The 13,360-nt window shown below is 36.2% G+C and overlaps 1 protein-coding gene across 10 annotated transcripts in view; it reads left to right on the top strand.

Annotated features, from left to right (window-relative positions):
* The window catches only part of LOC124423044 (transcription factor Sox-6-like), a 174,563-nt gene extending 162,600 nt beyond the window's left edge, over positions 1-11,963 (top strand). For 8 of the 10 annotated variants that reach the window (XM_046960301.1, XM_046960303.1, XM_046960309.1 and 5 more), the window contains 6 exons: positions 5,717-5,998; positions 7,271-7,646; positions 8,001-8,225; positions 8,601-8,648; positions 8,834-9,004; positions 9,142-11,963. In XM_046960301.1, the coding sequence (XP_046816257.1) occupies positions 5,717-5,998; positions 7,271-7,646; positions 8,001-8,225; positions 8,601-8,648; positions 8,834-9,004; positions 9,142-9,698 (1,659 nt within the window). In that variant the 3' untranslated portion in view covers positions 9,699-11,963. The remainder of the gene's footprint in view (positions 1-5,716; positions 5,999-7,270; positions 7,647-8,000; positions 8,226-8,600; positions 8,649-8,833; positions 9,005-9,141) is intronic. The other 2 variants (XM_046960302.1, XM_046960311.1) reach the window with 1 other exon arrangement.
* The last annotated feature ends 1,397 nt before the right edge of the window (positions 11,964-13,360 follow it).

Here is a 13,360-nt window from a genome sequence, read left to right on the forward strand (position 1 = left end):
ACTATCGTTCACCTTTGATCTTCACCGCTTTGAGAGAAGAAAGTAATAATCAATCAAAGCAGCACACAACTTTAAGTCATCATATATCACAAAGCAGAGTTTTCTCGAACGTGTTCTTACTGTCAACTGTATGGTATTCGTGTCACTTGGCAATGATCATATACGATCAAATACGAAACAAACAATAGAGAATTGTAAAGGACGATAATTTTAGATGATGAAACGAATTTGCTTCTAAACTATTTCTCAACATTATTAATGTCGCTATTACCTACATACGTTCGAATATTTTTCCTCGAATAATTTAATTCGCATATATATGTCAAAACGATGACGACGACGTTTTATTCCCGTTTTTATTACGAATATATAAATTGTAATTCGCGATACAATTTCCGTAGAATTTTCGTTATATTTATAGTTAAATGTGCTTTCATAGATTATAGTAAAAGTTATCGAATATGAAATAACTACAAGGCACTGTACTCTCGCAGTATAATCGCTGCGAGCAAAAACCGGATACACTGTGTCGAGTGGACAGATTAGTAACGATTTGTTTCATAAACAGTATCACAATTGATCGGAAACAGTAAGGCACCGTTAATAGTGAAACAAAGTCGCCTTTGTGAAACTCGAGTCTAGTACATATATAAATATGTATGTGTGTATATATATATATATATATATATATATATACATATTATATATGTATATACATACATACATTTATATACATATAAGCCACGTAAACGAAACTCATACGTAAATTCCTTGCTATCTCTCAACGCATTACGTGACGGGAGAAGCGAATAGCGACGTTCGTTCGGATATTATAACTCGATATTGGTTTCGTGCAAAGGGAATTATTAATATTAGCGTTTTCGAGAAACCGGTCTGATGCCTCTAACCTCCGGACTCGAGTGCGCGCTCGCGCACGCTGGTAATCGTGCAATTTGTTTATCCGCCGTCGTGGAATATCAAAAGGATTAGAGGCAGCGAATAGATAATAAACATCGGCCAATAAAGATATCCGAAAATATCTTGCGATGCAAGCTCGGCTAATACCATCACAACGGACACATACGTATCTACGTACATATGCATATATATAAACAAGGCTCGCACTTTATGGTATATATTCACGTATGCGAACGCTCTGATCTACGATTATGGATTCCTTCGGGCAACTGGAATGCTTGGGGAAGCAATGACGATATCTAACTTATCGAAGATTGAAAACGTAGTCTATATTCATTTCTATTTGATTTTTCTAACAATTAACACAACTATAGATTATAATATAGAAATATGTAAATAACGTTTTGTTGTTTGTCATATAAACACGTTTTATCGCGACGGAGGCTCGACAAATCGTTCGATATTGCTTTTCAAAGTTGGTTTAGCTTACGAAACGATGAAGATAGATCATCGCAATGGCCAATAATTCTTCTAAAGACATAACTACCTGGCAATGGTTAGTGACCACGACGTTGTGGGGAACGACAACGACAAGACCACTCTACTTCTTCTTCTTCTTCTTCTTTTTATTCTTTTTCTTTTTCTCCTTCATCTTCCTCCGCACGAAAAGCGCCGCCACGAAAATACCGCTTCCGGTTGGCCTAGATTCCGCATTTACAAGTTTCATTGCAGCGTACCGATGGAAACGGTAGTAAAGTATGAGGGAGAAAGATAGATAGATAGAGAAAAAGAGATAGATAGAGATAGAGAAAAAGAGATAGAGATAGATAGATAAAAAGAGAGAGAGAGAGAGAGAGAGAGAGAGAGAGAGAGAAAGAGAAAGAGAGAGAAAGAGAGCCCTCGTGGTAGCAGCGAATCCCGTTCAAAGCGGCTCCATAATTTATGTATTCTATGGCCACCCCTGCTGCGTGTCCCCGTCATCCTCGAATTCCGCTCTTCTCTCTTTTAAAATTCCATTAAGAGTGCAGTAGCGCTTTTTGTCGTTTGTTCCCGCTGTCCGTTGTTTCACTTTGCATCCCATATAACCACCAGGAGGGATCCATGCTTCCAGGCACCATCGATCGATTATTCAAGTCACTCACTCCACCCTCTCTCTCTCTCTCTCTCTCTCTCTCTTTTTTCTTTTTTTCTTTTCTTTTCCTCTTTCGATTAACATTCACCTTGTTCAAACCCGACGTCCAGGTCGACGTCGATCCTTTTAATCGTGCAAACCACGAATTACCGTGCTATCACGATTTTAATCGATAGCGATTCTCTTTCTCTCTCTCTCTCTCTCTTTTTCATTCGTGTTTCGTTCACCTCTTTCTCTTTCTCTTCATTTCGCTTCGCTTATCCTTGCCTCACCCCGGTCCACATCGAAGTTACCCACGTCGACGGGCCGCGACGTAATTTTAGACAGTACACCAGTGACAGTCTTTATAACGCGCGTGAAGTATGAACCACTTCCGGTGGGGCTACGTCATCCTGCATGTCCCCTTGCACTCCAGTGCCTCCGATTCTAAATCTAGATCTAAATTTTCGCGGCTTTTATCCTCGAACTTACTCGTGTATTCTCTCTCTCTCTCTCTCCCTCCCTTTCTCTCTTTCTCTCTCTCTCTCTCTCTCTCTTTCTCTCATGCCATAAAAAGTCAATCTCTTTCTTCTTAAAATTTCTTCACTTTCATCTTCCTTTCATTTCTTCTTTTGCTTCTTTGGAAGCATATCTCGAATTTCACATGTCTAATGTTAAAATCTTTTTTATACCACTATAAATATATACATATATATATATATATATATATATATATCACCATATATTTGTATAACGTTATTAACACGAAGAAAAAACAAGAAAAATTATTTATAAATTATCGATCAGAATTATTTGGAACGATCTGAATGATGATCAATCTCAATCAATATTTTTTGTTTGTTTAAAAAAATAAGGAATCCTTTTTATCAGATTAGAAGGACGATTATGGGGGTTTAGTATATAGTAAGGGGTAGTAGGTATGTTTCGGTAATTGCGTGGCTAAGTTTAGGCGGTGCAGTTGGCGTCAATGCGCGGATGCATATTCAGAACGGGGCTCCTCATATTCTTATGCTCACTTACTAAACCGGCCGGTAGCCTGTGTGCGTGAATGTGAATGGAACTTGCTGGCACCCCGCCTGTTTATATTTAGCCCCTGTGGGCGGTATAGCTGTCATGGATACGTATCATCGGCATAACTGAACTTTACAAATGAATAATGAAGTTCCATTCGGCCTCTCCACTTTGCCGTTTCTTCATCTGCGTCTTCAGATCGGAGAATCCCAATTGTTACTGCGAATGTTTGTATATGATATAGAGTACCATACAATGAATTCTATTAAAATTCTCATAGAATTAAAAATAGAAAAATATTTTCTTAAATTGACAATCAATCTGTCGCACTTATTATACATAAAATCATTTATTTGAAATATTATAAGGATAATACATCAAAGATAAGAGAAAGAAATAAAGAAAGAGAGAAAAGAGAAAAAGAATATCATTATCGATCGTCGCTTGGCCTCGTAAAGATAAAAGACGTCGGGATAGTACGGGAACTATAATTTACCGGTACGTCCTACCACTTTGTGTTCGCAATCGTTTCCCTTTCACACGTCGCAAATCGTAGAAATCGGTTCCATGAAGAGGAAATAAATCGAGTAGCGGAGAATACGGACGTATAAAATAGGATTTAATTTGTCACCGATTCGAGTTTATACGAGGTATACTCGCGAACGGAACAAGCATTAAGGTACTTTATTCTCCGTTCCCGAGCATTGTGTAGCTCAACACGGATGCTCGTTTAACGACGTCCGTCGTTACGACAAAGGACACGCACTTGTCTTGTACAAATCGTAAATCACTTTCACCGATCCCGCTTAAGCATCGAGAATCGAGGATTAATTTCCTCTTTCTCTCCTTCTCTTGCTAGAAAAGAGAAGGATGTCACATGAGAGAGAAAGGGATAAAGAAAAAAAAGAAACAGATAAAGAGAGAGAAAGAGAGAGAGAGAGAGAGAGAGAGAGAGAGAGAGAGAGAGTACCTAGAGTAATATTTGCATGTGACGCCTCCGGCTGGTGCCCGGACTTTGGATGAATAAACGTCTTCCTTATCGTCTAAAATAGACTTTAAACTTCAAGCGTATCTGGATCACAGCCAGCCGGCCTGTAGGTAAGAGAATACAATGGTATTACCTATGTTAAATTGTTGCTACGACCCTATAAGAATTTTGTAAGATAAAGAGAGATACAGATAGAAAATTTTTCTCAACGTTCTCCAACATGAATTATCACGATTAATAACTGTCCCTCGACTAAAGAGTAGTGCAAAGATCATCGTTCACATTGAAAGCTATTCGTTCATTACAATGACGATAGTATCTTAAGATAATGCATCGACCAATTATCTTCAGAGAAACGAATGGCTGTTATCTCGAACGGTGTGTCGCACGTTCGTTATCCCTGCCCCTACTTAATCGATACTTGCTAACATAAGAGATACGGTTAGTGCTTGTGATCGGGTTTCGCGGATATAGTGTAGTAGGTACTTAGTTACTTAGCTATATTATTTTCTTCTTCTTCTTCTTCTACCTCTTCTATTCTTATTCTATTTATTTCTTTTACCTTTTTCTTACCTCAATGAAATATCATCCGTTGTTTGCTTCTATTTATCCTATATCCTTGCTTTTTGTTTTTGCTATTAAATACACTTAACAGATCTCGAAGGATAAACATAAGAATATCTTGAAAGAATAATAATAGTTAACGTTTTAATTAATTTCTCGCGAAGGTTGTTATAAAATCGCGAATAAGATTGTAGATTATATCGGAATTCGAATTTCATCATTTCTTTTGTTTTTCTTTTTTCTTTTTTTTTTCTTTTCTTTTTCTTTTTTTTTCCTTAGATTATTCTCATATTATTAATATCGATTATGCCGTGTAATCGGTAATAATATCATGAATGGTCCTCAACAAATCAATAGAACAAATCTGATCAAATGAAAAACTGTTCATCATCTTGATGAAACAAGTTAATAACAAAAACAAGATTACACGCACATAAATACACAAGAGATCTAATGTACTATACCAGAAAAAATAAATCTAGATAAATCGCGCATAATTCGGTTGAAACGAATAAATATATCTTCTTAACAAAGTTATAAAACTCGCTTTACAAGTTATAAAGTGCGCTTCTGTATTAACATAAAGATGATATTGAGATTATCCCAGTTTATCGAGTGCAATCAGCAAACGCGTTTGTCGCGTATCGGTTTCTCGTCTTTCTGGATTTTCTTCTAAGAAAATATATCACCATTGTTTCGCTTGTGAATATTAATAATAATAAAATAAATAAATAAATAAATAAACAAACAAAAAGATCAGATCATTTCGACATAAGCGAAAAAATTTCATCATTTTCTACGCTACATATCGTACGCTCGATCGTTACCTTTCGCTAAAGTAAGTATTCAATACCGTATCAAATACCACAGATGTGAAATGTTCATAAGGTTTCATTATTCAAATGTTAAATAACGCGAAAATGCTTTAATTTACAAAATGATTAACCTCATGTAAGTAAGTACCTCCATTTTCGTATATCTATATGGACAAATAAATTACGATAATTCTCTTGTTAAATTTCAAATATTGAAATAGAGTAACATTAAAATTGATCGTAATTTTCTTGTTTTTTTTTTGTTTCTTTTCTACTTATCCACCTCAGTCGTATCCACCACACATGAGCGTAGACTCGCAAAAGCAAATGGAAATGCAACGGCTACAGACGGAGCACTTGAAACGGCAACAAGAACACATCATGCAGCATAACATTCAGGAGCTGCAGGCACAAATGACAAAGAGTCAGTTGAGCATGTCGGGGCCGCAATCGTTGATGTTCCTACCGTTTCTCGAACAGCTCAGGCTACCGGTCCAGTCGACGATGCCACCACCGCCTGCCACGTCGACCGCGCCCACTGGCAACAAGCATATCAACTCGATCGCCAATGTACGTATATACTCTTCGGATCGATTCTCATTAATTTCTTTTGAATAATTTATTTGAGGAAAATCAATTTATATAATACATCATTTCAATATTTTAAATCATTTCTATCCATATTTATATGTAACAGATACTTTCTCATCGAATTCAAGAATGTAAAATTTTACAGTTGATTTATTTTGTTGTTATGAAAATAGAAGATAAATAGCTTTTTTTTCTTTTTTTTAAGAAGTATTACAATTTTTTGTAATAACATATATACAATACATCCAACTCCATCGATTTCAATGATTTTTTACATTTGTTGTCCAGGCGACACGATTCTGAGCAATTTTTTTTCCCCTATATTTACGTATATTATAGCCATTTGGTCTTAGTTTCTGAGATATTCGTGAAAATATTTTTGACATTTTTACTTTGATGTGTGTCCGATGCCGCTTAAGTTTGAATTAGCCTTATCTACGGACATGATTATATTATATACTCATGCTCTGATGTATTTATATGTCTCACATTTCAATTTGTAAACACAGGGATATGAGAAAGGAATGCAATTTAGCTATCACCAATTGATAAATAATATAACAAATAAAGTTATCGTCATTGAAAAAATTTATTTGGGTTAGACAGGATATTAATTAAGATTTATTGCTGCAGTTAATGTTAGCCCGACGGAAACCCTTACGCAACTCGAATCAATAGAAATAAAACTCAAATTTAACATAATCATAATTAAAACAAAGCTCATTGTTTTAATTACGAATTGTTTCATTTTAGATTTGAATGGTGTTATTTAATGAATACTCTTAAATAAATAAGCCATATAAATATGTTAAGTTGCATTTCTTTCTCATCTCCGTATGTTTACAAATTGAAACGTTAGACATATAAACACATCACATCACGAGCATATAATATAATCATGTCCGTAGATAAACTTAACGTGAACTTAAGCTTAACCCAACCCAACATCACATCATAGTAAAAATGTCAAAAATATTTTTCATAAATATCTCGGAAACTAAGGCTGAGCTGCGATTATATGTATAGAAAAAAAGATGTTTAACATCATATCATCGATGACATATTCGAAAATCATCGAAATCAATGAGGTGAACGTATTTCTATATAATAACTCAATTTTTTAATTTGTAATTTGATTTTTTTTTTATATCAATAAAAATATAATAATTAACATGGGAATATTAAAATGACAATCAAATAATATTTGGCAAAAATAAATAAAAAATAAAAGAAACTGTATATTTTTTGTAGATGATCGGTAGTCACCGAGAAGGTCCGAGCTGGGCGACGGCACATTTGGCTCAGATGACGACGCAAATGGAGAAAGAGTCATCACCTACGCCAATATCGTCGGCGGTGGCACCAACGGCGGCTCCTTTACAGGATCTCGATGCTCCTTTAAACCTCACCAAGCCGAAATCCTCCTCGTCGGGTGCGACAGCGTCTTCCTCGTCGCCTGGAAGCGATTCGCATTCGACCGGTGCTGGAAGTAGCGGTCAACAGGAACAACCTCTGGCTGCGACAGCACCTAAACTTTTTCCTCCTGGACTTCCAATACCCAGGAATTACCTATCGACGTTACCCTACGCCGGTCTTCCACCACATCTTAGCTCCCTACCTTCGCCTAGTGAGTTTTTATATTTATCAAAAATTTATTGATCATGTAGTTAATATAATATAATGTGTTATATAATAATTATATAATGTATTGAGGGATATGTTGAGATTGAATAGTATTTATGAAAATTATCGATAATTAATATATCCTTTTCATATTATTGATTTTATTTCAACTTTAAATTAAATTTATTCTAATATGCAATTTTTTATCAAATTCGCAACGTTTAATAAAAAGAATGACAACTTTTCAGTAGATATAATTTTCTTTGAAATAAAATTATTATGAATAATATTCTAATAAAATAAAAGAGAGAGAGAGAGAGAAAGAAGAGTCTATTTAATATCGTTTTGTGTTGCACAGTGGGCAAGGTAATGGCCAAAGATGAAGCTGGTGGACCTGGAGGTTCCGTTGCGGCTGCGGCGGTTGCCGCCGTGGAGAAGCACTTTGCGATGCACGGAATTTATGGGCTACCACCAAGCGCTGGTGCGATGCCACCCTCGCCTCAAACGCAACGACCGATCAAACACTCTGCCTCTCGAGAGGACACGCCACAAGAGGAGCAAGATTTCCTCTCGTCTTCCCACAGTGAGTGAACACATTAAAACGTCTTGATAGATCGAAATTATAAAGTGAATATCCAACGTTATTATTTTCTTTTTTTTTTTTATGATTTATGATTCATGTTTTATCGCATCGATCATTTTTAAAATATTTGATAATTTTCGATCGACAAAAAAATAATTTATCTTCGATTCAAAAACGTTCTTGTTTTATTTAAAAATATCATATAATATTGATCATTTTGAATGATTAATTCTTTCAAAATTCTTTCAATATTCTTCATAATTCCCTCGAATTATGTTTACGAAACAAACATATATCTAAAATTATTTTGGTCATAGGTATAATAGAATTCTCGACAGCGAGTTATAAGTAATACTTCTTATCGTGTATTTGCAGTGTGGCGAGACCCCGGATACAAGGTGCCGGAAGACATAACGGAAAAAGGTAAGCTGATCGTTGAGATACGAATCGGGTTGATATTACGTTCTTGTTTTAAGCGCGAGAGCGAACGAGAAAGAAAGAAAGAGAGAAAATGAGAATGAAAAAGAGTAATAGATAGAGGGGCAGGTGTCGCTCTCGAAATCAGATTCTGTTCTCACGACGTTAATCGCGCGCAACGTGACATCCAGGGCTTCTTCTTTCCTCAGCTAAAATGGTGAGGCAGCAGAAAAGGGAGGGTGAGAACAAGCCGCACATAAAACGACCTATGAACGCGTTCATGGTGTGGGCCAAGGACGAGCGACGGAAAATCCTGAAGGCCTGTCCTGACATGCACAATTCCAACATATCAAAGATACTCGGTGAGTATATTTACAATACTTCAAACGATTTTTCTTTTTTCTTGATGAAATAAAAAAAAACAACGACAAGAAAAGAAAAAAGAAATGTAATTATCGATCGAAAAGAGAAAAACAAAAATATTATATTTCTCGATTAGGTGCCCGATGGAAGGGGATGTCGAATTCGGAAAAGCAACCGTATTACGAGGAACAATCACGATTGTCGAAGTTGCATATGGAAAAGCATCCGGACTACAGGTATAGGCCACGACCGAAACGGACGTGTATAGTGGATGGGAAGAAGATGCGCATATCCGAATACAAGTCGCTAATGCGGCAACGACGGCAAGAGATGAGGCAGCTTTGGTGTCGAGAAGGTGGCCCAGAAATGAGCTTTCTATCACCAGTCGGTTCGGAGCTGAGCTCACAGCATCATGCCGGAGGTGGAGGTGGTGGTGGTGGTGGTGGAGGTGGTGGACCTGGTGGAGGAGCGGGTCCATCGGCGAGACCGTCGGTTTCGCCACCGGCGACGATTTTGAACGGCGGTGGTGGTGGTGTTAGTGGTGTCGGCGGTGCTGGCCCAAGCTCCGATCACCCATCCTTTTATTACCCTCAGGACAGTCTTTCGCCTACGGACATGATGAACTTCTCACCGGATAATTCGGGATCGATCGGTGGCTACGACGCCAGTCCACGGCATCACGACGAAGATTGAAACGTAGCTGCTCCGGTTGGCCAAGCCCTTTGGCCACCCGGAGCAACAGCGTTACCTTCGTCCTCGACCCCTACCAGCTCGTCCTCCTCGTCCTCGGCGTATCCAACGGTTGCTGCCGCGGCCGCGGCTGCCGCGGCGGCGGTCGCAGCTTCGTCCACCTCGTCATCTTGCTCGCCCTCCTCCAGACTTGGCCACGAGTTGTATTGGTAACCAAAGCTGCGCCCGCGTACTCTTCCTCTTCTTCTTCTTTCTTCTTCTCCTTCCCCTCCTTCTCTTCCTCCTCCTACGCACACGAAGCGCACTCGAGGAAACACCAGGCTCGACCATCATCCTTCGTCTCTTCTCGCGCTTCTTCTTCTTCTTCTTCTTACTCTTATTCTTTTAATATTTCTTCTTTTTATTCCTACTTTTCTTCTCTAGAGAAGTAGAGAAAGAAAGAGAGAACAAGAAAGAGAGAAATGGAGAGAGAGAGAGAGAGAGAGGGAGGGAGAAAGAGAGTTAATGAAAAAGAAGAGAGGTCCGATTCTCTTTCGATCCTTTGACACTTGTGATACAAATAATTCTTTTTTTTTTTTCCTATCTGTGCCATCTTTCGTGTAAAAATTTTCTTTTAATTGTCTCTTCGCTGCCGCATCATCCTCAAGATATCAAAAGTTTCGATAAGAACGAAATGGAAAGCGAGATTTTTATCATCTAATAAGATTTTAAATACGATGTATTGTTATAATCTATACACATATATATTATCGTCGGAATTTTTTTGCCTTCTTCTTTCTCTTTCACTATCCTCTCTTCTTCTTGATTTCTCTCGATCCATCTCCGTTCGAGACACACGACGAACGCGTCGCTAGTGCAAAGGTCTGGTTCCTAATCCTTCTAATGTCGCGTGATCGCCTCGAATAAAATAATACCACGATTTATCCGTAGTAGTGTTGCTGCGTGCAAGAAAGAGAGAAAGAGAGAGAGAGAGAGAGAGAGAGAAGAAGAAGAGAGAGAGAGTGAGAGAAAGAGAAAGAGAGAGAGAGAAAGAGAGAAAGAAAGAGAGATTGAGTAAAAGAATTAATTACATTTAATATTGTAAATCGATCCTCGTCGACTTTTTACTCCGTATTAATAATATCGAATAACCTTTCCTTGGAAAAAAAAAGAAAGAAAAGAGAAAGAGAGACAGGGAGATTGAGGATAGAAAAGAGAAACTTAGGTACTTATGCAATCTGTTCGTCATTAATTTATTATTCGATCCTTATTTTTAGTTTAATATACGACGAACTTTGGTCGATGACGAGAGAAAGAGAAAAAGGGAGATAGAAAGGAGTACGCATAATGTCCTTTCTTTATTATAAAAAAAGAGAAAAAAGAAATGAGTAGAAAAGAAAAACAGATAATAAAAAAACAATAATAATATAATAATATAAACGAAGGGAACGTTATGAGAGAAAGTTTTTAACTTTTATTTATTTGTCGGCGAAGACGATTAAAAAAGTGCGAACGTGTAAGGATAAAAAAAAGATGGGATTTATGTGATGATGCAAGTGAAAGAGAGAGAAAGAGAGAGAGAGAGAGAGAGAGAGAGAGAGAGAGAGAGAAAGAGAGAGAGAAAGAGATAGAAAAAGAAAGATTGATTCTATTTGGATAATTTCAAGATAATCGAGAAGAGGGGATATAATTATTAATTATAGCGTGTATATCGAGTCGTTTGCATAAGAGAAGATAATAGAACAAAAAAAAAATTAAAAAAGGAAAAAAAAGAGTAAAGAGAAAAAGAAACGAACGAGAGGGCTTTTCGTTTTAATGGACACGTGGATGGTAGGGAGCTCGATGTGATATAATACTTATGTGCCAAATAGTGTTTTCGCGGGGCGGGAGGCAAACGTTTCGCGGAGTGTTTCCGGTTTCTTCGAGTCGCCCCTCGTGTGTTGGCTCGGTGCGAAGCTCGATAATTTTTACGTCTCCTTTTTCACACTGTTTTTGTTATTTATAATCAGTGCAATTATATACGCGGTACCTAATATAATTTTATAAAGAGAACGAAAGAAAAATAGAGAGAAAGGGAGAGAGAGAGAGAGAGAGAGAGAGAGAGAGAGAGAGAGAGAGAGAGAGAGAGAAAGAGAGAGAGACGAAGTAAGCATGTGTGATTGAGCGAGAGAGATAAAAAAGAATGAGTGAGACCGAATGAATTGTATTAATGAATGTATGTGGATGTGTGTGTGAGAAAGAGAGAAAGAGAGAGAGAGAGAGAGAGAGAGAGAGAGAGAGAGAATGAAAGTGAGAGAAAGAGAAATAATTATCATCGATGTATCTGCGCCCGTGTTCTGTTAGGGCTCGCTAAAAAAAAAAAAGGAAAACAACAGGCAGGCGACAGGTAGAGTAGCTAGCTTAATGTTGATAATAATTTATTTTATGTATATAATGGATTTGTACAATGTATCGGCGATATATTTCATGAATAACGCATGTGCACACAGAAGAGAGAAAGAGAGACACATACATGGTACACGTATATACACTCATATATACATGGTGACCACATTTCACACTGATACGAGCGTCAATATTATTAATGTACAGTGTAACTATATTGTGATGTAATCTACGTAACTACATAATATATGCATATACGTACACCGATTATTCAAGATACGTAGAGTAACGACGTTGATTGCGATGCATACTCTTATCTTCGTTTTTATTCTTTGTCCTCTTCTTTTTCTTCAACTTATTATTATTATTATTATTATTATTATAAATATTATTATTATTATTATTATTATTATTATTATTATTATTATTATTATTATTATACTATTATAAATATTATTATTATTATTATTATTATTATTATTATTATTATTATTATTATTATTATTATTATTATTATTATTATTATTATTATTATTATTATTATTATTATTATTATTATTATTATTATTATTATTATTATTATTATTATTATTATTATTATTATTATTATTATTATTATTATTAATAATATTAATATTCTCATCGCCGCTACTTATTACCATTGTTATTTTATTATTATTATTATTATTATTATTATTATTATTATTATTATTATTATATATTATTATTATTCATACAACTATTAATTATAATTATTGTCATAATGATAATAATAATTATTATTATTATTGCTATTACTACGGATGATTACGTTAAAAATATTATTATGTTATTATTATCGTCGTCATCATCATCATTATTATATTTTAAAATACGGCTAGATCTATTGTTCTTATCGATACGAAAGAAAGGTTGTACGTGCCAGTTTTTTGACGAAGACGACGACGACGACAACGGCGATATGCCGATAAGCACGTTGTTTCGGTGTTCAAACCGACCATAATCGCGCCCGATCATCGGATTTTTCAATGGGAACGTCGCTGACGTAGCGCATTATAGCTAATTATTCCTCATAATTGAAGTCGTCGTCCGCTACGGCCATTATAAAAAAAAAAAAAGAAAAAAAAGAAAAAAGGAAAAAAAAAGAAAAGGAAAAAAAATCACTAACTGTCTGCAGTTTCGCTTTCTCGATACGAAACTCTTATGTACCTTAGCCGTAACACTCGGTTTTACCATTGAAACGAATTTTCTAATAATCGTCTCGAGTCGTTTTCATTATCGTCATCATTCGAAACTTCCGC

This window comes from Vespa crabro, chromosome 3 (assembly GCF_910589235.1).
Source record: "Vespa crabro chromosome 3, iyVesCrab1.2, whole genome shotgun sequence".
In the NCBI taxonomy this organism is placed as follows: Eukaryota; Metazoa; Arthropoda; class Insecta; order Hymenoptera; family Vespidae; genus Vespa; species Vespa crabro.